Source organism: Coregonus clupeaformis, chromosome 36 (genome assembly GCF_020615455.1).
Source record: "Coregonus clupeaformis isolate EN_2021a chromosome 36, ASM2061545v1, whole genome shotgun sequence".
NCBI classification, from domain to species: Eukaryota; Metazoa; Chordata; class Actinopteri; order Salmoniformes; family Salmonidae; genus Coregonus; species Coregonus clupeaformis.
The window spans coordinates 20801624-20825435 of record NC_059227.1 but is presented as its reverse complement, the minus strand read 5'-3'; the positions used below and the strand labels follow the sequence as shown (position 1 = coordinate 20825435).

The following is a 23812-nucleotide window of genomic DNA, read 5'->3' as shown; positions in this document are numbered from 1 at the left end:
ACTATCCGGATCAATGGGTGGCTGCGGGAACGTATGAAGGAGAGGAGGTCCGATTCCACCTCGCCTCCGAGGCATCCCGGAAGTCCCCGACATCTCCGTCTCTGACAGAATCCGAGGTTACCTGAGTTTCCCGAGAGTTTCCGAAGTCTACCGATTCGTCTCTTCCTGAGCCGATGCATCTAGGCAGAGCTAGGTTACCTCCAGCCGAACGTTTACGCAGGCTTTACACTAAGAGTTGTCTGTATTGCGGGACTACTGGTAATTTCGTGTCCTCCTGTCCACTAGAAGACCAGGCTCACGGTAGGGGCGAGTACTCTGGTGGGCAATAAGGAGAACTTTCCCTCTCCCCTCTCCATCCCACCCTGCTGTGGTGGAACCAGTCGAAATCTCTCCGGGTAAAAAAGAGGACTGAGCACGCCCCCATTCTCATTGACGGGGCTGTAGTGGAACAGGTTGAGTGTTTCAAGTTCCTTGGTGTCCATATCACCAATGAACTATCATGGTCCAAACACACCAAGACAGTCGTGAAGAGGGCACGACAAAGCTTATCCCCCCTCAGGAGACTGAAAAGTTTTGGCATGGGTCCTCAGATCCTCAAAAAGTTCTACAGCTGCACCATCGAGAGCATCCTGACTGGTTGCATCACCGCCTGGTATGGCAACTGCTCGGCCTCCGACCCCAAGGCACTACAGAGGGTAGTGCGTATGGCCCAGTACATCACTGGGGCCAAGCTTCCTGCCATCCAGGACCTCTATACCAGGCAGTGTCAGAGGAAGGCCCTCAAAATTGTCAAAGACTCCAGCCACCCTAGTCATAGACTGTTCTCTCTGCTACCGCACGGCAAGCGGTACCGGAGCGCCAAGTCTAGGTCCAAAAGGCTTCTCAACAGCTTCTACCCTCAAGCCATAAGACTCCTGAACAGCTAATCATGGCTACCCGGACTATTTGCACCCACACCACATCTTTTTACGCTGCTGCATAGTCACTTTAACTCTACCCACATGTACAGTACATATTACCCCAACTACCTCAACTAGCCGGTGCCCCCGCACATTGACTCTGCACTGGTACCCCCCTGTATATAGCCTCCCTACTGTTATTTTATTTTACTTGTGCTCTTTTTTTCTCAACACTTTTTGTTGTTGTTGTTTTATTTTACTTTTTTATTAAGATATAAATGCATTGTTGGTTAAGGGCTGTAAGTAAGCATTTCATGGTAATGTCTACACCTGTTGTATTTGGCGCATGTGGCAAATCAAATTTGATTTGATTTGATTTGATTACTCATTGACTCAGGAGTGAATGAGAGTTTTATGGACGCTACTCTGGCGTCCGAGCTGGACATCCCCACTCTCCATTCCCATGGACGTTAGAGCGCTAGATGGGCACACTATAGCCAGGGTCACCCACAATACCACTCCCATCAACCTACGAGTGTCAGGGGACCACAGCGAGACTATCCAATTCCTACTTATTAAGTCCCCTCAGGTTCCCTTGGTATTGGGATTGTCTTGGCTCCAGCAACACAATCCCCGCATCAAATGGACTGCTGGTGCCATCATGGGCTGGAGCCCGTTCTGCCACGCCCATTGCCTGAAGTCGGCACAGCCTGCCCTGGGACGTCTTCCTGTGGGCTCGGAAGTTGCCCTGGACCTCTCCGCCATTCCCAAAGAGTACCAGGACCTCCGGGAGGTTTTTAGTAAGGCCCGGGCCACTTCACTTCCTCCGCACCGACCCTATGACTGCGGGATCAACCACCCGGGGATGACTGTATTCACTGTCGGGTCTGGAGACCAAGGCTATGGAGACCTAAATTGAGTACTCCCCGGCTGCAGGGTGTATCCGGCCTTTTGCCTCCCCCGCCGGCGCAGGGTTCTTCTTTGTGGAGAAGGACAAAACCCTGCGCCCGTGCATCGACTACCGGGGCCTCAATGACATCACGGTTAAGAACCGCTACCTGCTACCACTCATCGCCTCGGCCACGAGATGCTCCATGGGGCCACCGTTTCCTCCAAGTTGGACCTGCGGAACACCTACCACCTGATGCGGATACAGGATGGGGACGAGTGAAAGACTGCCTTCAACACGGCCAGCGGTCACTACGAATATCTAGCCATGCCATATGGCAGGGTTCTTCAATTCTGGTCCTGGAGGGCCAAAACACTTCTGTTTTTTATTTCTACCTGGTAGTTAATTGCACTCACCTGGTGTCCCAGGTCTGAATTAGCCCCTGATTAGAAGGAGAGGATGAAAAACAGAGGTGTTTCGGCCCTCCAGGACCGGAATTGAAGAACCCTGCCATATGGTCTTACCAACGCTCCAGCTGTGTTCCAGGCCCTGGTTAATGACGTTCTGCGCGCCATGTTGAACCGGTTTGTCTTCGTCTACCTCGACGACATCCTCGTTTTCTCCCGCTCAGCCGAAGAACACGTGCTCCACATCCGACAGGTCCCTCCATCGCCTCCTGGAGAACCAGCTTTTTGTGAAAGCGGAAAAATACGAATTCCATCGCTCCACCATCCCCTTCCTTGGTTACATCATCACTGCGGGGAATGTACAGATGAATCCCGGAAAGGTGAGAGCGGTGGTGGATTGGCCCCAACCTACATCCAGAGTGCAGATGCAACACTTCCTGGGATTTTCCCATTTTTATCGGCACTTTATCCGGGGTTACAGCACCCTGGCTTCTTCCCTGTCTGCACTCACCTCTCCCAAGGTTCCGTTCACGTGGTCCCCAGCTGCAGACCGGGCATTCCAGGACCTCAAACACCGCTTCACCACAGCTCCCACATTAGTTCATCCTGACCCGTCCCGTCAGTTCGTGGTGGAGGCCGACGCGTCGGATGTCAGAATAGGGGCGGTCCTGTCCCAGCGTTCTGCCATGGACCTCAAGCTGCATCCCTGCGCCTTCTTCTCCCATCATCTTAACGCCACTGAGAGGAATTACGATGTGGGGAATCGTGAGCTTCTTGCGGTGAAGATGGTGTTGGAGGAGTGGAGGCACTGGTGGGAGGGGGCGGAACATCCTTTCATTGTGTGGACGGATCATAAGAACCTGGAATATCTCCGCACCGCCAAGTGTCTCAATTCCAGGTAAGCTAGGTGGGCCCTGCTTTTCACCCGGTTTAACTTCTCCCTCTCCTACCGCCCGGGTTCCAATAATATCAAGCCGGATGCGGTCTCACACCACTATAGCCCCGCGGTTACCCCATCGGACCCCGAGACCATCCTCTCAACTCGTGTCTGGCGGTGGCTCTCAGCTGGGGAATTGAGAAGCAGGTCCGTGAGGCGCAGCATTCCCAGCCGAACCCCGGGGGCCCAGATAACCGGCTGTTTGTTCCTGACACTGTCCGTTCCACGGACCTGGAGTGGGCCTCACGGCTTACCTGCCACCCAGGTTTCCGTCGGACCCTGACCTTTGTGTGACAACGCTTTTGGTGTGGCCTACCATGGTCCCTGAAGTCTCCGCGTTTGTCGCCCCCTGCACGATCTGTGCACAGAATAAGACTCCTCAGCAAGCACCGGCTGGTCTCCTTCAACCCCTTCCTGTCTCTCAGCGTCCCTGGTCACACATATCCCTGGACTTCGTCACTGGTCTCCCCCTGTCTGATGGCAACACCGTCATCCTTACTGTGGTGGACCGGTTTTCCAAAGCCACCCATTTCATTCCTCTCCCCAAACTACCCTCTGCCAGGGCCCAGCTCATGGTGCAGCATGTCTTCCGGATCCATGGACTCCCGGTGGACATGGGGTCCGACCGGGGTCCTCAGTTCTTGTCCCGGTTCTGGAAGACGTTCTGCACGCTCATTGGGTCGTCGGCCAGCCTGTCCTCCGGGTTCCACCCACAGTCTAATGGCCAGTCGGAGCGAGACAATCAGGACATGGAGACGACTCTTCGCTGCCAACTCCACCACCTGGAGCCAGCAACTCGCCTCACAGGTCCTCAACTGGCAGCTTCATTAAATAGTACCCGCAAAACACCAGTCTCAACATCAACAGTGAAGAGGCGACTCCGGGATGCTGACCTTCTAGGCAGAGTTGCAAAGAAAAAGCCTGTTTCTCAAACTAGACACTCTAATGTATTTGTCCTCTTGCTCAGTTGTGCACCAGGGCCTCCCACTCCTCTTTCTATTCTGGTTAGAGCCAGTTTGCGCTGTTCTATGAAGGAAGTAGTACACAGCGTTGTACGAGATCTTCAGTTTTTTGGCAATTTCTCGCATGGAATAGCCTTAATTTCTCAGAACAAGAATAGACTGACGAGTTTCAGAAGAAAGTTATTTGTTTCTGGCCATTTTGAGCCTGTAATCGAACCCACAATTGCTGATGCTCCAGATACTCAACTAGTCTCAAGAAGGCCAGTTTTATTGCTTCTTTAATCAGCACAACAGTTTTCAGCTGTGCTAACATAATTGCAAAAGGGTTTTCTAATGATCAATTAGCCTTTTAAAATGATAAACTTGGATTAGCAAACACAACGTGCCATTGGAACACAGGACTGATGGTTGCTGATAATGGGCCTCTGTACGCCAATGTAGATATTCCATTAAAAATCAGCCGTTTCCAGCTACAATAGCCATTTACAACATTAACATTGTCTACACTGTATTTCTGATCAATTTGATGTTATTTTAATGGACAAAAAAATTGCTTTTCTTTCGAAAACAAGGACATTTCTAAGTGACCCCAAACTTTTGAACGGTAGTGTAATATATATATATATATATACACTCCGGACCCGACATTGCTCATCCTAATATTTATATATTTCTTAAATCCATTGTTTTACTTTTAGATTTGTGTGTATTGTTGTGAATTGTTAGATATTACTGCACTGTTGGAGGTAGGAACACAAGCATTTCGCTACACCCACAATAACATCTGCTAAATATGTGTATAGGACAGTGACGCTGCTGTATGCATCAAAACAGTGTCCTCTCTCTCCTCTCTACCCATGAGCTAGTCATCCTGCATGCTCTCTCTTTAGATAGCTCACCTACATACAACCACTCCACCTTACTCCAATATGCACACACACACACACACACACACACACACACACACACACACACACACACACACACACACACACACACACACACACACACACACACACACACACACACACACACACACACCAGCCCTTCCCACCCTTGTGTTAATGTAAACCTCATCCCCCTCAATGGTTCTATTCCTTCAAGAGCCCCCCTTTATCCTCTTCATCCCCCACTCCCGTCCTCCTCTCAGCGACCTCTCTTTATCTCCTTACCCCCTGCCTTGATTTACAACGTGACGCCGCCTGCAATCATCTCTCTCATCCTCCTCTCCTTCCCTTGCTCTGCGGCCTCCTGACGGTCTCTCATCACGGATTACAGACTCACACAGACCATTACCCAGAATGCCTGCGGTGGAGAGGGGTGTGTGTGTGCGGTGGGGGATGAAACGTACATTTTACAGGAAACAAATCTTAATCCCCCATTTTTATCTCTTTACCACTTCTTTCCCCATTTTGTCATATAGTTGCAGAACAAGCTGTGTTACTTTCTGTACTGTTGTATCTTTACAGTAACTCCTGCTGTTCTGTGATGATTAAATTATCTTATAATGATTATTGTTTGGAGGCTAATGGCACACACACACACACACTGTTGTGTGGAGTCTAATGGCACATACTGCAACTCTCTGCAGCTGGAGATCTCTAACTAACCTGCAGACAGTTCGGCCATTTTAACCTCCGCTGCAGTCTGCAGTACAAAGACTTAACACTCCACTGCTTTTACTGCAGTGCTCAGCATTATGCAATACAGCCGTGTCTCTGTCCCTCTACCCCACCCTGCCCCAACCCAAACCCAAACCCAAACCCAAACCCACACTACCCTGCCCCAACCCCACACCCCAACCCAAATGGATCTGATCCTTATTCACTGTCACCTATAGGACAGAGCCGGAGCTACAACACAGAAGGCAGGCTTATATTACAAGGAGAGATAAAGCCAGGCTACACTCACCCTTCCAATGTGTGTGTGTGTGTGTGTGTGTGTGTGTGTGTGTGTGTGTGTGTGTGTGTGTGATGTGATAGCCAACTCAGATTAGCAGGAGCTCAACAGTTTGCTTTGTTGTACTTCAAAGTATTTAGTTTCTGTGAGTTTTTTGGTGTTTGTTACACTTGCCGATTTGTTAACTCCTGAACCCTGGTACTGTGGAGTTGCTTGGGGCCTGTATATGAGAAGTGTGTGTGTGTCTGTGTGTTGGTCCAGCCTGTAACCCCTGGAGAGTGTGTATGACAGGGTGAACCCGTAGTAGTCCTAGTCCCAGACAGTGTGGAGTCACAAATTTGGGGGGGGTGTATTATATCCTCTCACTCTATAGCAGACTGGACTATTAAATCACACCCATCATAACATTAGCACAAATATGTGGAGAAGGGGGAAGAGAGGGATGAAGATGCGGTGGAAGAATGGAGGAAGAGGAGAAAAGGAGGAGTGTGTGTGAAAGTTGTGAGGGACCTAAGTGGGACACTAATATAACTAAAAGTGAATACAAGAATAACTCCAAGAAGGCAACAACTCCACACACAGCACTGATACATGCCATGCTCAAATCTTTAAGTATTGATCATGTGAACTAATAAACATTATTACCTCTTACTTCTAAGTTACAAACTCTACTACAGCCCCCTCCCCCCTAGCCTGGGTACCAATGTGTTGAGCTAACGTACAGAGGTAGCCCAGTCCAGTATAGTATACAGTACCTTCAGAAAGTATTCACACCCCTTGACTTTTTCCACAATTCCACATTTTGTTGTGTTACAGCCTGATTTTTAAATGGATTAAATGGATTACATTTTTGTCACTGGCCTACACTCAATGTCAAAGTGGAATGATGTTATTATAAATGTTTACAAATTAATTAAAAATGAAAAGCTGAAATGTTTTGAGTCAATAAATATTCAACCCCTTTTTATGGCAAGCCTAAATAAGTTCAGGAGTAAAATGTTGCTTAACAAGTCACATAATAAGTTGCATGGACTCACTCTGTCTGCAATGATCATTTTTAATATGATTTTTGAATGACTACCTCATCTCTGTACCCCACACATACAATTATCTGTAAGGTCCCTCAGTCGAGCAGTGAAATTCAAACACAGATTCAACCACAAAGACAAGGGACATTTTCCAATGCCTCACAAAGGGTACCCTATTGGTAGATGGGTAAAAATAAAAAAAGCAGACATTGAATATCCCTTTGAGCATGGTGAAGTTATTAATTACAATTTGGATGGTGTCTCAATACACCCAGTCACTACAAAGATACAGGTATCCTTCCTAACTCAATTGCCGGAGAGGAAGGAAACCACTCAGGGATTTCACCATGAGGCCAATGGTGACTATAAAACAGTTACAGAGTTGAATGGCTGTGATAGGAGAAAACTGAGGATGGATCAACAACATTGTAGTTACTTGACAATACTAACTTAAATAACAGAGTAAAAAGAATGAAGCCTGTGCAGAATAAAAATATTCCAAAACATGCATCCTGTTTGCAATAAGGCACTAAAGTAAAACTGCAAAAAATGTGGCAAATAAATTAACTTTATGTCCTGAATACAAAGCGATACCACTCTTCATATTTTCAAGCATGGTGGTGGCTGCATCATGTTATGGGTATGCTTGTCATCGGCAAGGTCTAGGGAGTTTTTAATATATAAAAAGAAACAGAACAGAGGCAAAATCCTAGAGGAAAACCTGGTTCAGTCTGCTTTCCAACAAACACTGGGAGACACATTCACCTTTCAGCAGGACAATAATCTAAAACACCAGGCCAAATATGCACTGGAGTTACTTACCAAGACGACACTGAATGTTCCGGCGTGGCCTTGTTATAGTTTTGACTTAAAATCGGTTAGAAAATCTATGGCAAGAAACTGGCTGTCTAGCAATGATCAACAACCAACTTGACAGAGCTTGAAGAATTTTAAAAAGAATAATGTGCAAATCTTGTACAATCCAGGTGTGCAAAGCTCTTAGAGACTTACCCAGAAAAACTGTGGGTGTGAATACTTATGTAAATTAGATATTTTTGTACAGTGAGGGAAAAAAGTATTTGATCCCCTGCTGATTTTGTACGTTTGCCCACTGACACTTTGAACAGTGAGAGACAGAATAACAAACAAAAAAATCCAGAAAAATGCATGTCAAATATTTTATAAATTGATTTGCTTTTTAATGAGGGAAATAAGGATTTGACCCCTCTGCAAAACATGACTTAGTACTTGGTGGCAAAACCCTTGTTGGCAATCACAGAGGTCAGATGTTTCTTGTAGTTGGCCACCATGTTTGCACACATCTAAGGAGGGATTTTGTCCCACTCCTCTTTGCAGATCTTCTCAAAGTCATTAAGGTTTCGAGGCTGACGTTTGGCAACTCGAACCTTCAGCTCCCTCCACAGATTTTCTATGGGATTAAGGTCTGGAGACTGGCTAGGCCACTCCAGGACCTTAATGTGCTTCTTCTTGAGCCACTCCTTTGTTGCCTTGGCCGTGTGTTTTGGGTCATTGTCATGCTGGAATACCCATCCACGACCCATTTTCAATGCCCTGGCTGAGGGAAGGAGGTTCTCACCCAAGATTTGACAGTACATGGCCCCGTCCATCGTCCCTTTGATGCGGTGAAGTTGTCCTGTCCCCTTAGCAGTAAAAACACCCCCAAAGCATAATGTTTCCACCTCCATGTTTGACGGTGGGGATGGTGTTCTTGGGATCATAGGCAGCATTCCTCCTCCTCCAAACACGGCGAGTTGAGTTGATGCCAAAGAGCTCGATTTTGGTCTCATCTGACCACAACACTTTCACCCAGTTCTCCTCTGAATCATTCAGATGTTCATTGGCAAACTTCAGACGGCCCTGTATATGTGCTTTCTTGAGCAGGGGGACCTTGCAGGCACTGCAGGATTTCAGTCCTTCACGGCGTAGTGTGTTACCAATTGTTTTCTTGGTGACTATGGTCCCAGCTGCCTTGAGATCATTGACAAAATCCTCCCATGTAGTTCTGGGCTGATTCCTCACCGTTCTCATGATCATTGCAACTCCACGAGGTGAGATCTTGCATGGAGCCCCAGGCCGAGGGAGATTGAGAGGTCTTTTGTGTTTCTTCCATTTGCGAATAATCGGACCAACTGTTGTCACCTTCTCACCAAGCTGCTTGGCGATGGTCTTGTATCCCATTGCAGCCTTGTGTAGGTCTACAATCTTGTCCCTGACATCCTTGGAGAGCTCTTTGGTCTTGGCAATGGTGGAGAGTTTGGAATCTGATTGATTGATTGCTTCTGTGGACAGGTGTCTTTTATACAGGTAACAAACTGAGATTTGGAGCACTCCCTTTAAGAGTGTGCTCCTAATCTCAGCTCGTTACCTGTATAAAAGACACCTGGGAGCCAGAAATCTTTCTGATTGAGAGGGGGTCAAATACTTATTTCCCTCATTAAAATGCAAATCAATTTATAACATTTTTGACATGCGTTTTTCTGGATTTTTTTGTTGTTATTCTGTCTTTCACTGTTCAAATAAACCTACCATTAAAATTATAGACTGATAATTTCTTTGTCAGTGGGCAAACGTACAATATCAGCAGGGGATCAAATACCTTTTTCCCTCACTGTATTTCATTGTCAATACATTTGCAAACTTTTCTGTTTTCACTTCGTCATTATGGGGTATTGTGTGTAGGCCAGTGACAAAAACATCTCAATTTAATCCATTTTAAATTCACGCTGTAACACAACAAAATGTGGAAAAAGTCATGGGTTTTGAATATTTTCGGAAGGCACTATATCTATCTACCTCTACCTCTCTAATCCAAGCTGTAAAAACCCTGTTGGCCAATGGGAAATCGATATGGCGCAACAGAAGCGTGGTATTGGTTTACTACTACACTCCTTCTCTCTAAGTCCCTCTCTCTCTCCCCACTCTCTCTCTGTCTCTCTCTCCATCTCTCTCTCTCTCCCCCTACTCCACTCTCTCTAGAACTTGTTTTACCTGACAGCCCTAACCAGGCCCCTCCACTGACAGCCGGGCATTATCCCTCTCCTTTTTATTAAACCACTATTACATATCACATATATCTGGATATCTCATTTGCTCACAAAGACAGGCCATTGTGTGAGGCAGAGCTAAGTGAATCAGTGGACGTCTGGTTAGAATGGCTATAATGAGGGCTTATTGAGCCTGCGGATGAGGGAGTGTCTGTGTGTGGAGGGTTTGGTTTATACAGTGTGGCTCTTTGGAGCTGCTGGGATGATAGATGACACCGTCTCACTGTGGCCTGTTCCTCTAATAAGGCCATTAACACACACACACACACACACACACACACACAGGAATGGGTTTATCCTGATAAGGAATAATTAGTGGTGGAAGTGCTAGAGAAAGGAGTGTGTGAGGATAGAGTGTCTGAGTGTGAGAGTACGGTTGCCTGCATATATGTGTGTTTGTGTTTGACACTGGTGTGTGTGTGTTTGTACTCACACTCCTCTTTAGGTCGAGATATGTAAAACATGGTGTGTGGTACTCACGCTCCTCTTTAGGTTGAGATATGTAAAACATGGTGTGTGGTACTCACGCTCCTCCTCTTTAGGATCTAGCTGAGTGACGCTGATAGAGAGGCGGTCCACGCGCTCCTGGAGGGAGTTGACCCGGAAGGAGAAGGAGTGGGCCTCGTTGAACAGCTCCCCAAACAGATCCTCTGCGTACTTACCTGTAGAACACACACACACAGAGAACATACACTTAATACACACACTTAAGTATAATGCAGTAATACAGTCAAGCATAATAAAAGAAGAAACGTGCTTACCTAACAGAAAAATGTGGGTACGAAGTGTGTTGTTTAGGTGTGAGTGTGAACAGTGTGTGTGAGCATGCGTGTGCAACAACGTGTTTTCGGCGTGTCCGTGTGTGTGTATTATTAAGGTGTGTATGTGTGCAGACATTGTGTGTGACTCACTGAGGCTGCTGAGCTGTCGGATGACGTTAGCCAGGGACACATTGGTCACACACTCCAGCTCGTTCTTGATGGCCCGCGGCAGCACCGTGTGGCACAGGTGCCTGGGCTCGATAGTCCTCTTCACCAACGGCATCCTGGGATACCTCGACCACGGCTACCACACCTGGAGAAAGGAGGGAGGGAGAGTTAAGTTATTACATCCCTGGATACCTCTACCTTTACCACTACCACACCTAAAGCGGATAAAACTCAATAGTTGAGTTATATTAAGCCTTTAATAATGTACAATTATACAATTATTACTGTACAATTAGGCCTATTACTGTACAATTATGTTGCAATTATGTACTAATTACAGTACAGACTGCTACAAGGCTTCCAACACAGCATGAACTAGCCTACACACACAAATAATAGGCTCCATTTGTTCCAAACATCCACGAAAAGTAGTCCCCCTCTGTAGAGGTGTAGTGATCCATTCCTATGGCGGCAGGTAGTCTAGCAGTTAAGAGCGTTGGGCCAGTAACTGAAAGGTCGCTGGTTCAAATCCCAGAGCTGACTAGGTGAAACATCTGTCGATGTGCCCTTGAGCAAGGCACTTAACCATAATTGCTCCTGTAAGTAGCTCTGGATAAAAGTGTCAGCTAAATGACGAAAATGTAAATTATAGGACTCAAAAGTAGAGCATTACATGGAATAGACACAGTATGGCCAATGTTGCTAGCTACACATATAGTTCAGTGGAGACTTCTGAGGGAAGGATGGCTCATAATAATGTCTGGAATGGAGTCAATGGAATGGTATCAAACACATGGTTTGATATAGTTATATGTCTGTCATATTGAGGTATCTAGCTATAAGTTCAACCTGATCAATCAAATGGATAGGTGTAAGCAATTATGGTAATTCAAAATGCCCTTAACTAGGTGTCTTCGCTAAACAGACACAGAGAGAGAGAGAGAGAGAGAGAGAGAGAGAGAGAGGGAGAGAGAGAGAGAGGTGGGAAGAGAGTGGAAGACAGACCGAGAGAGAGATGGAGAGAGAGAAACAGAGAAAGACAGCAGTGCAAATGTACTTAGACTTGAGTATTTCAACAACTCTTCTCTTCCAACTTGTTAGGCAATCATATGTACCTACGGGGCAAGGATGGACAGCCACACAGGAGGGAGATTTTTACTAAGGAGGAGAAGGAGGCCGTGCTGACCGAGATGCATGCTGGCCATTTCGGAGTGAAGCACATGATTGCCAAAATCAACCTACGCTTCTTCTGACGGGGAATTGTCAATGAGGTGGACAGCTGGGCAAGTGAAATAACCTTTTGTTTATCAATCGCATTCTATTATATCTGAAATTATTATGATTTCAATGAATGTCATTTCAGAGAGCACACAATGTTTCAGTGTGTCACTTTTTGCTTAAAAGCTCAGTACCCTGTCTAGCCTGCCAGAAGTTTGAGAGGGCGAAGACTGTGTCGTCGGAGTTGAAGCCCATCAAAGTTGTTTCACCATGGCACATGATCGGTAAGTGTCCCAATTAAAATTTTGCCCTGACAAGTTGTTTTGTAATGGTTGCTTTATTTGACCACAGCAGAGTTCAATATTATAGAATGTGTGTGTGTGTGTGTGTGTGTGTGTCAGTATCCTTACAAATATGAAAATCTGCATACTGTATAACACAGATACGGGTAAGAATAAAGTAATCTTCTCTCTAACACTTTAAATGTTAGGGGTGGACCTCATCGGACCCTTCACGAAATCCAGGAATGGCAACAGCTGGTGTCTGACGGCGACTGATCACTTTACCATGTGGGTGGAGGCAATACCCATTAAAGTCAGTAAAGGAAGAGAACGTGCTTAACTATAAATTCCCTTCTGTAACCCATTAAAAAGGGTACTTGGAACCAAACATTTATTTTAGTTTTTTATGATACCCATCAAGGACGAGACTGGCGAGGCCAACTCCAAGGTGATGATGGACATCTTCAACACCCACGGTTCTCCTGAGGTTATCTTGAGTGACCGAGGTCATGAATGCTGGAACAAGGTACGGATGTTATAGGTTATATTCTGTCACCAATGGTTTGTTTTAATTATTTTTTTACAATTTGTTTTTGTTTTTCCATGGTACATAATCAGACATATTTCAAAATCTTACATTGCCAATAGATATCGCTTTCCTACCCCCTCCTCCAGGTTTGGTGAATGGACCAACCAGACCCTCAAGACTGCCATGGGCAAGTCCCTTGGTTGGTACCAGGAAGGGTGGGAGAACAACCTGAAGGTAATTCTCTTTGCACACAACAGCAGCATCCAGGCCTCCACCGAGTACGGACCAGAGCCGCAGCTGTTGACTGAGGTAAACAATGCAATTGTACAGTCGTGGTTAAAAGTTTTGAGAATGACACAAATACTAATTTTCACAAAGTCTGCTGCCACAGTTTTGATGATGGCAATTTGCATATACTCCAGAATGTCATGAAGAGTGATCAGATTAATTGCAATTAATTGCAAAGTCCCTCTTTGCCATGAAAATGAACTTAATCCCCAAAAAACATTTCCACTGCATTTCAGCCCTGCCACAAAAGGACCAGCTGCCATCATGTCAGTGATTCTCTCGTTAACACAGGTGAGAGTGTTGAAGAGGACAAGGCTGGAGATCACTCTGTCATTCTGATTGAGTTAGAATAACAGACTGGAAGCTTTAAAATGAGGGTGGTGCTTGAAATCATTGTCCTCTGTTAACCATGGTTACCTGCAAGGAAACACGTGCCGTCAATAATTGCTTTGCACAAAAAAGGGCTTCACAGGCAAGGATATTGCTGCTAGTAAGATTGCACTTAAACCAACCATTTATCGTATCATCAAGAACTTCAAGGAGAGAGGTTCAATTGTTGTGAAGAAGGCGTCAGGGCGTCCAAGAAAGTCCAGCAAGCGCCAGGACCGTCTCCTAAAGTTGATTCAGCTGCGGGATCGGGGCACCACCAGTGCAGAGCTTGCTCAGGAATGGCAGCAGGCAGGTGTGAGTGCATCTGCACGCACAGTGAGGCGAAGACTTTTGGAGGATGGCCTGGTGTCAAGAAGGGCAGCAAAGAAGCCATTTCTCTGCAGGAAAAACATCAGGGACAGACTGATATTCTGCAAAAGGTACAGGGATTGGACTGTTGAGGACTGGGGTAAAGTCATTTTCTCTGATGAATCCCCTTTCCGATTGTTTGGGGCATCCGGAAAACACATTGTCCGGAGAAGACAAGGTGAGCGCTACCATCAGTCCTGTGTCATGCCAACAGTAAAGCATCCTGAGACTATTCATGTGTGGGGTTGCTTCTCAGCCAAGGGAGTGGGCTCACTCACAATTTTGTCTAAGAACACAGCCATGAATAAAGAATGGTACCAACACATCCTCCGAGAGCAACTTCTCCCAACCATCCAAGAACAGTTTGGTGATGACCAATGCCTTTTCCAGCATGATGGAGCACCTTGCCATAAGGCAAAAGTGATAACGAAGTGGCTCGGGGAACAAAACATCGACATTTTGGGTCCATGGCCAGGAAACTCCCCAGACCTTAATCCCATTGAGAACTTGTGGTCGATCCTCAAGAGGCGGGTGGACAAACAAAAACCCACAAATTCTGACAAACTCCAAGCATTGATTATGCAAGAATGGGCTGCCATCAGTCAGGATGTGGCCCAGAAGTTAATTGACAGCATGCCAGGGCGGATTGCAGAGGTCTGAAAAAGAAGGGTCAACACTGCAAATATTGACGCTTTGCATAAACGTAATGTAATTGTCAATAAAAGCCTTTGACACTTATGGAATGCTTGTAATTATACTTCAGTATACCATAGTAACATCTGACAAAAATATCTCGTAACACTGAAGCAGCGAACTTTGTGAAGACCAATACTTTTGACCACGACTGTATATACAATTATTGCATATACTGTAGTGTTTCAAATTTGGGATTTACTTAGTGTTGTTGTTTGTCTATTGCTATTTTTGTATAACATACTTTCAGATCACTGAAACCACACTTGATGTAGTGGAAGTTCTCAAACCAGAACAGAACGCCTTCGAGGACCACCTTCAGGCACGGACTGAGAAGGATGTGGAGGTTTTTGACCAGCTAAAAATGTTTGTCCACTGTTCATTTATTTTCTGGCCCTCCAAGAGATATGTAAGAAATGTATTTGTAATATGAAATATAATTGCATTTATTCCTGTTATCAATCAAGGTGAGACTGAACATCGACAAGGCGCAGGAGAAACAGAAGGAGAGCTACCGGAGCAGAATCAAGAAGGGGACCAAGTGCTACGACATCCGGGCAAATTACTTGGTTTGGAAGAAGGACGAAAGGAAGGTGAGACCTGGGAAACCTCTCTGCTCTTTCGCTCCTAGCTGCGGTCACCATCTGTTAAGGTGAATATAAAACATCTCAGATAATAACTATTTGCACTTGCACACAAAATAACCTAAAGATAGTTTTAGTTTACCTAACACTGATATTTTTCTCTTTGTCTTCCTAGGGTTACCTCGGTGGAAGCCAACAATATTCTCCAGTTGGAGCAGTTGGACGGTCGACCACTGAAAGCACTGACGCCCTACACTTCTGTGAAGCCCAATAGACAAAGTATGTTAAGCTTTGGTTGAGATTTGAGAAAGCAAGAAATTGTAGTTATGCTGAGCTTATAAAAATGTACCTCTTCAATTTACCTCTCCAAATGACTTTAGGACCATCGACTGTCCGAACCCCTCCAGGAGGTATCCCATCCACCAGAGCCAGTGAGTTCGGATGAGTCTGATTCTCTGTGCTCTGAGTCAGAGGGGGACCAGCTTGAGGTAGGCTATACCTTCCAAAAGTGTTGAAAAGTACATACTCCCATTTATAACACTGCACTAATCCATCACATGTTCTCACAGTAAAGTGTAACCTGTGTGTTTGCTTATTTACGTCTCTGTCTCCTACCCTGTTCCCTTTAAGTCTTCTCCTGTTCTCCAGGACCTAGGGGTTCTGCCCAACACCCAGACGTGGATCCACCTGATCTCCTCCATTACTAACCACTTTCCAACTTTTCATTAAATCATCTACAGCTACTGTTATTGTCATGTTGTCATTACAGTGCCTTGCAAAAGTATTCATCCCCCTTGGTGTTTTTCCTATTTTGTTGCATTACAACCTGTAATTTAAATGGATTTATTTGGATTTCATGTAATGTACATACACAATTTAGTAAAAATAACTTGTTTCATAAATTTCTAAAAAATAAATAACGGAAAAGTGGTGCGTGCATACAGTGGGGAAAAAAAGTATTTAGTCAGCCACCAATTGTGCAAGTTCTCCCACTTAAAAAGATGAGAGAGGCCTGTAATTTTCATCATAGGTACACGTCAACTATGACAGACAAAATGAGAAAAACAATTCCAGAAAATCACATTGTAGGATTTTTTATGAATTTATTTGCAAATTATGGTGGAAAATAAGTATTTGGTCACCTACAAACAAGCAAGATTTCTGGCTCTCACAGACCTGTAACTTCTTCTTTAAGAGGCTCCTCTGTCCTCCACTCGTTACCTGTATTAATGGCACCTGTTTGAACTTGTTATCAGTATAAAAGACACCTGTCCACAACCTCAAACAGTCACACTCCAAACTCCGCTATGACCAAGACCAAAGAGCTGTCAAAGGACACCAGAAACAAAATTGTAGACCTGCACCAGGCTTGGAAGACTGAATCTGCAATAGGTAAGCAGATTGGTTTGAAGAAATCAACTGTGGGAGCAATTATTAGGAAATGGAAGACATACAAAACCACTAATAATCTCCCTCGATCTGGGGCTCCACGCAAGATCTCACCCCGTGGGGTCAAAATGATCACAAGAACGGTGAGCAAAAATCCCAGAACCACACGGGGGGACCTAGTGAATGACCTGCAGAGAGCTGGGACCAAAGTAACAAAGCCTACCATCAGTAACACACTACGCCACCAGGGACTCAAATCCTGCAGTGCCAGACGTGTCCCCCTGCTTAAGCCAGTACATGTCCAGGCCCATCTGAAGTTTGCTAGAGTGCATTTGGATGATCCAGAAGAGGATTGGGAGAATGTCATATGGTCAGATGAAACCAAAATATAACTTTTTGGTAAAAACTCAACTCGTCGTGTTTGGAGGACAAAGAATGCTGAGTTGCATCCAAAGAACACCATACCTACTGTGAAGCATGGGGGTGGAAACATCATGCTTTGGGGCTGTTTTTTCTGCAAAGGGACCAGGACGACTGATCCCTGTAAAGGAAAGAATGAATGGGGCCATGTATCGTGAGATTTTGAGTGAAAACCTCCTTCCATCAGCAAGGGCATTGAAGATGAAACGTGGCTGGGTCTTTCAGCATGACAATGATCCCAAACACACCGCCCGGGCAACGAAGGAGTGGCTTCGTAAGAAGCATTTCAAGGTCCTGGAGTGGCCTAGCCAGTCTCCAGATCTCAACCCCATAGAAAATCTTTGGAGGGAGTTGAAAGTCCGTGTTGCCCAGCGACAGCCCCAAAACATCACTGCTCTAGAGGAGATCTGCATGGAGGAATGGGCCAAAATTCCAGCAACAGTGTGTGAAGACTTACAGAAAATGTTTGACCTGTGTCATTGCCAACAAAGGGTATATAACAAAGTATTGAGAAACTTTTGTTATTGACCAAATACTTATTTTCCACCATAATTTGCAAATAAATTCATAAAAAATCCTACAATGTGATTTTCTGGATTTTTTTTTCTCATTTTGTCTGTCATAGTTGACGTGTACCTATGATGAAAATTACAGGCCTCTCTCATCTTTTTAAGTGGGAGAACTTGCACAATTGGTGGCTGACTAAATACTTTTTTCCCCACTGTATGTATTCACCCCCTTTGCTATGAAGCCCCTAAATAAGATCTGGTGCAACCAATTACCTTCAGAAGTACATAATTAGTTAAATAAAGTTAACCTGTGTGCAATCTAAGTGTCACATGATCTCAGTATATTTACACCTGTTCTGAAAGGCCCCAGAGTCCGCAACACCACTAAGCAAGGGGCACCACCAAGCAAGCGGCGAAATGAAGACCAAGGAGCTCTCCAAACACGTCAGAGACAAAGTTGTGGAGAAGTAAAGATCAGGGTTGGGTTATAAAAAAATATCAGAAACTTTGAACATCCCACGGAGCACCATTAAATCCATTATTAAAAAATGGAAAGAATATGGCACCACAATAAACCTGCCAAGAGAGGGCCGCCCACCAAAACTCACGGACCAGGCAAGGAGGGCATTAATCAGAGAGGCAACAAAGAGACCAAAGATAACCCTGAAGGAGCTGCAAAGCTCCACAGCGGAGATTGAACTATCTGTCCATAGGACCACTTTAAGCCGTACACTCCACAGAGCTGGGCTTTATGGAAGAGTTGCCAGAAAAAAAGTAATTGCTTAAAGAAAAAAATAAGCAAACACGTTTGGTGTTCGCCAAAAGGCATGTGGGAGACTCCCCAAAAATATGGAAGAAGGTACTCTGGTCAGATGAGACTAAAATTGAGCTTTTTGGCCATCAAGGAAAACGCTATGTCTGGAGCAAACCCAACACCTCTCATCACCCCGAGAACACCATCCCCACAGTGAAGCATGGTGGTGGCAGCATCATGCTCTGGGAATGTTTTTCATCGGCAGGGACTGGGAAACTGGTCAGAATTGAAGGAATGATGGATGGCACTAAATACAGGGAAATTCTTGAGGGAAACCTGTTTCAGTCTTCCAGAGATTTGAGACTAGGATGGAGGTTCACCTTCCAGCAGGACAATGACACTAAGCATACTGCTAAAGCAACACTCGAGTGGTTGGGGGGGTGAATAGTTATCCACACTCAAATTCAATTTTTTTGCCAAGAGGGGTGAATACTTTATATCTGCTAAAAAGTTTTCTTGCTCTATCATACTGGGCACATAATATGTGAGATACACAGATTAACTAAAAACACTCAGAACAAAGAGAGCAGCAGTGCTTGGACTTTGCAGTCTCCCTCTTCGAGTCCCCCTTCTGAGACTGGCTGCCTGTTGAGAACAAGTGACAGGCAGAACCTCCCACTCACACAGCAACCACCTCCTCTATATTCCACACACCAGAAATAAGTATTTTAGTCTATGATTGCCATGTGAGTGTAGAAAAAAAAAATCTGTGAAAATAAATTAATGGCACAACTGTACCAATAAAATATCAAAGTGTATGTATTAAAATCTTAAATATTACCAGGTTGGTTTTCACAGCTGTTTCACGAGGTGTTCATTATTGTAAGTTGTAAGGTATCCTTTGATGGTATTTATTTGTTCCACATTATTCATTGTTGTATCCTAGGACCTAAAATATATACATATATATTCAACCACAAGGGTGTACTAATGAGCTATGCGAGATAGAAAAAACTGAATCATAATAGAGGACTTCTGAAATCATATTATGTCAGTGTAGATAAGGAAAGGGCAGGTTAAAATAAAAATATGACAGCCAGACAAGCCAGTGTATGAATCAAATGGATTTGCATATGAATGGAGTGGAGATTAACTGACTTTTTGATCTGTAAGGTAAGTAACGTTCATGTGTCAAGCAGTTTTCTTTGCTATTTCCGAAATGTAGCAATGTTTAAGACATGGATTTTATGTTGTAAACAGCGAAACTGTCGCGGAAATCAGCCTTGTTTGCATAGCGATGATGAAAAGAACGTAATTTAGGCTGTAATGATCTCCAAAATTCTAATCATTAGGTCATCACACCGTTGATATAGAAACGGACGCTAATAGTTTAGCGAATCCCATTGTGATGCAGAGGGGGACACTTTTTGGCCGGGGGACACTTTGGGAATTTATTTAGCATGACAGGTGTAACTAAACTGCTTGCTAAATGTACACTGTACTGCATGATTGTAGCGGGTTTACTAACGCACTAGTTCTAGTAGCTATGTTGACTTGACGTTAGCTAATATGGTGACAACGATGTAGGCTGTGTGTAGCGGTTAGTGGTTATAATATGAAGGTTTGGCTTGAAAAAAAATGATAGCCTGGTCACAGACAGCTGATGTGTTGTGCACTGAAGTCCACAAGTGAAGGGAAAAGGTGAGAGGAGGAGAGTGTGTAGATGCGAGAAGGAATGATCCAACTATCAAAGGGATCATGATGTTTATATGTGGCTGCTATGAAAGTGAACTGTGTTTGCGTGTGATCAGGGGTGTATTAATTCCGCTGATTCTGTTGAAAAACGTTTCTTAAACAGAAGCAAATGGAACGAAACTGGGATGAACATACCCGAATTGTCCAATATAAAATATTGTTTGCAACTGTTGGACTAATGATTACACCCTAGATCAGCTAGATGCATGCAAGATTGTGCAAGGCGGTTTTGAATGTGTCAATGTCTGTCACCCTGACTACTCAAACTTCTCTCGACCTGTGCACCTACGTTGTAAACTTTCATTCATAGGCTAGGTTGTAGCAATCTCATGATGGGTATAGGGACAATTTTAGTATAATGTAGTAGCCTAAACCTATCGATGTTACATTGAGCTGGGTAAATGGAATATGAATGACAGTAATAAAAATAAGGCAATGCTTATGAAAGAAAAAAATATAAACGCTTTACACTCACACTAGCTCACTGAAAGCAACCAAACCTAGAATCTCTCTCTCTCTCTCTCTCTCTCTCTCTCTCTCTCTCTCTCTCTCTCTCTCTCTCTCTCTCTCTCTCTCTCTCTCTCTCTCTAATGAATAATGCATACAGTACACATGGGGGAAAGTTAAAACACATACAGTGCATTCTGAAATTATTCAGACCCCTTCCCTTTTTCCACATTTTGTTCCGTTACAGGCTTATTCTAAAATGGATTAAATAAAACAAATGTCCTCATCAATCTACACACAATACCCCATAATGACAAAGCGAAAACAGCTTTTTGGAAAGTATTGAACATTTGTTAAAAATGAAAAAAAGAAATACCTTATTTACATAAGTATTCAGACCCTTTGCTATGAGACTCGAAATTGAGCTCAGGTGCTACCTGTTTCCATTGATCATCCCTGAGACGTTTCTACAACTTGATTGGAGACCACCTGTGGTAAATTCAATTGATTGGACATGATTTGGAAAGGCACACACCTGTCTATATAAGGTCCAACAGTTGACAGTATATGTCAGAGAAAAAACCAAGCCCTGATGTCGAAAGAATTGTCCGTAGAGTTCCGAGACAGGATTGTGTGGAGGCACAGATCTGAGGAAGGCTACCAAAACATTTATGCAGCATTGAAGGTCCCCAAGAACACAGTGGCCTCAATCATTCTTAAATAGAAGAAGTTTGGAACCACCAAGACTCTTCCTAGAGCTGGCCGCCCGGCCAAACTGAGCAATTGGGGGAGAAGGGGCTTGTTCAAGGAGGTGACCAAGAACCTAATGGGCACTCTGACAGAGCTCCAGAGTTCCTCTGTGGAGATGGGAGAACCTTCCAGAAGGACAACCATGTCTGCAGCACTCCACAAATCAGGCCTTTATGGCCAGACGGAAGCCACTCCTCAGTAAAAGACACATGACAGCCCACTTGGAGTTTGCCAAAAGGCACCTAAAGACTCTCAGACCATGACAAACTAGATTCTCTGGTCTGATGAAACCAAGATTGAACTCTTTGGCCTGAATGCCAAGCGTCACTTCTGGAGGAAACCTGGCACCATCCCTACAGTGAAGCAGCGCTCAGGACCTCAGACTGGGGGCGAAGGTTCACCTGCCAACACGACAACGACCATAAGCACACAGCCAAGACAACGCAGGAGTGGCTTCGGGACAAGTCTCTGAATGTCCTTGAGTGGCCCAGCCAGAGCCCAGACTTGAACCCGATCTAACATCTCTGAAGAGACCTGAAAATAGCTGTGCAGTGATGCTCCCCATCCAACCTGACAGAGCTTTAGACGATCTGCAGGGAAGAATGGGAGAAACTCCTCAAATACATGTATGCCAAGCTTGTAGCGTCATACCCAAGAAGACCCGAGGCTGTAATTGCTGCCAAAGGTGCTTCAACAAAGTACTGAGTAAAGGGTCTGAATACTTATGTAAATGTGATATTTCTGTTCTTTTGTCATTATGGGGTATTGTGTGTAGATTGATGAGAAAAATGTGTTTTAATCCATTTTAGAATAAGGCTGTAATGTAACAAAATGTGGAAAAAGTCAAGGGGTCTGAATGCACTGTACTTGTAGAAAATACTCATTCTCAGGTAGCTTTTCTTACTCAGCATTTTCCCCACTGACACTGTTTCTCTTCAATCGTGAAGCTCCATTTAACTAAATGGGTAAAGAAAGATTCTGAAACAGAGGGAGGGAGATGGAGAGAGGAGAGGACTGGAGGAGAAGAAAGAGGAAATAAATAAATAAAAATTTACAGCGAGTGAGGGTAAAGAAAGATGAAAGAAAGAATAGGCTCCATTTACTGTAAATTAACCAAGAGGGACATTTAGGCTCAACAGCAGACTAAATGACAGGCTCTTTCTCTGTGAGACAATGGTAGTCTATCATGTCCAACCAGCCATCCTCTCCCTCCCTGACATTAATTAATCATAATGACATTAATGAATCAGCTCTGTAATCAAGGCAGACACATGTTTGATGGAGTGGAAAGCAGACAAGGTGCAATATGCTGACTGATAAACCAGCTACTAAAGAAACAGTCATTAGTTTCAACTAGTATTCTATGTCTTAATTAATCGCTGATGTATTTAATTTCTATAGGACTCTATAATGATGTTACAGTCATGGAACAATTAATATGATCATGAAGCATATCCCCCTCAAAAAGTAGTCCAGAAGAGGCATTACTAGCACTAGCAACTAAGGACAAACTTCTTTATGGGCTAGTAGGAAGCCTGTTAAATGGTTTGCTGATGTGAGTCATGTTAGAATGCTCTTAATAGATCTCAGCCGCCTCCATATAGGGTAATGATCAGCCCTCGTATTTATCTAAGAGGGCTTTAACATCTATCGGATGTATTTCAAACTACTGTGACACATTCTTAAAAACCATAAAACATGATGAGAGCACCATAGTAGCCCAACCCCCACGAACTACTAGCCTACACCTCCTACCCTCCTCTCATCCATCCCCCTTAGTCTCTCGCTCTCTCGCTCCCTCTCGATGTCTTATGCACGCATGCTCAAACACACTTCCAGTTGGGCCTCCAGTTGACCCTGTGTGTGGTGACCTTTTTCAGGACCCTGTTGCCACCCCTTGGTTACCAGTGCTGAGAGGCAATTTGATGCTCCGTCAACCTCAACATACTGGACAGTGCATTCAGAAAGTATTCAGACCCCTTGACCTTCCTACATTTTGTTACGTTACAGCCATATTCTAAAATAGATTCAATTGTTTTTTCCCTCATCAATCTACACACAATACCCCATAATGACTTAGCAAAAACAGGTTTTTATAATTTTTTGCAAATGTATAAAAAAACAACAACTGAAATATCACATTTACATAAGTATTCAGACTTTTTACTCAGTACTTTGTGGAAGCACCTTTGGCAGCGATTACAGCCTCAAGTATTATTGGGTATGATGCCACAAGCTTGGAAAACTGTATTTGGGGAGTTTCTCCCATTCTTCTCTGCAGATCATCTCTCTGATTGGATCTTCGCTGCATAGCTATTTTCAGGTCTCTCCAGAGATGTTCAATCAGGTTCAAGTCTACGCTCTAGCTGGGCAACTCAAGGACATTCAGAAACTTGTCCCGAAGCCACTCCTGTGTTGTCTTGGCTGTGTGCTTACGGTCGT

At 44.5% G+C, this 23812-nt stretch overlaps 1 protein-coding gene across 3 annotated transcripts in view; it reads right to left on the bottom strand.

Annotated features, from left to right (window-relative positions):
* The window catches only part of LOC121552364 (wiskott-Aldrich syndrome protein family member 1), a 160734-nt gene that overhangs the window by 70588 nt on the left and 66334 nt on the right, over window positions 1–23812 (bottom strand). For all 3 annotated transcript variants that reach the window (XM_045211303.1, XM_045211304.1, XM_041865245.1), the window contains 2 exons: window positions 10998–11160; window positions 10614–10748 (listed from right to left, as the gene is read on the bottom strand). In XM_045211303.1, coding sequence (XP_045067238.1) covers window positions 10614–10748; window positions 10998–11130 — 268 coding nt within the window. In that variant the 5' untranslated portion in view covers window positions 11131–11160. The remainder of the gene's footprint in view (window positions 1–10613; window positions 10749–10997; window positions 11161–23812) is intronic.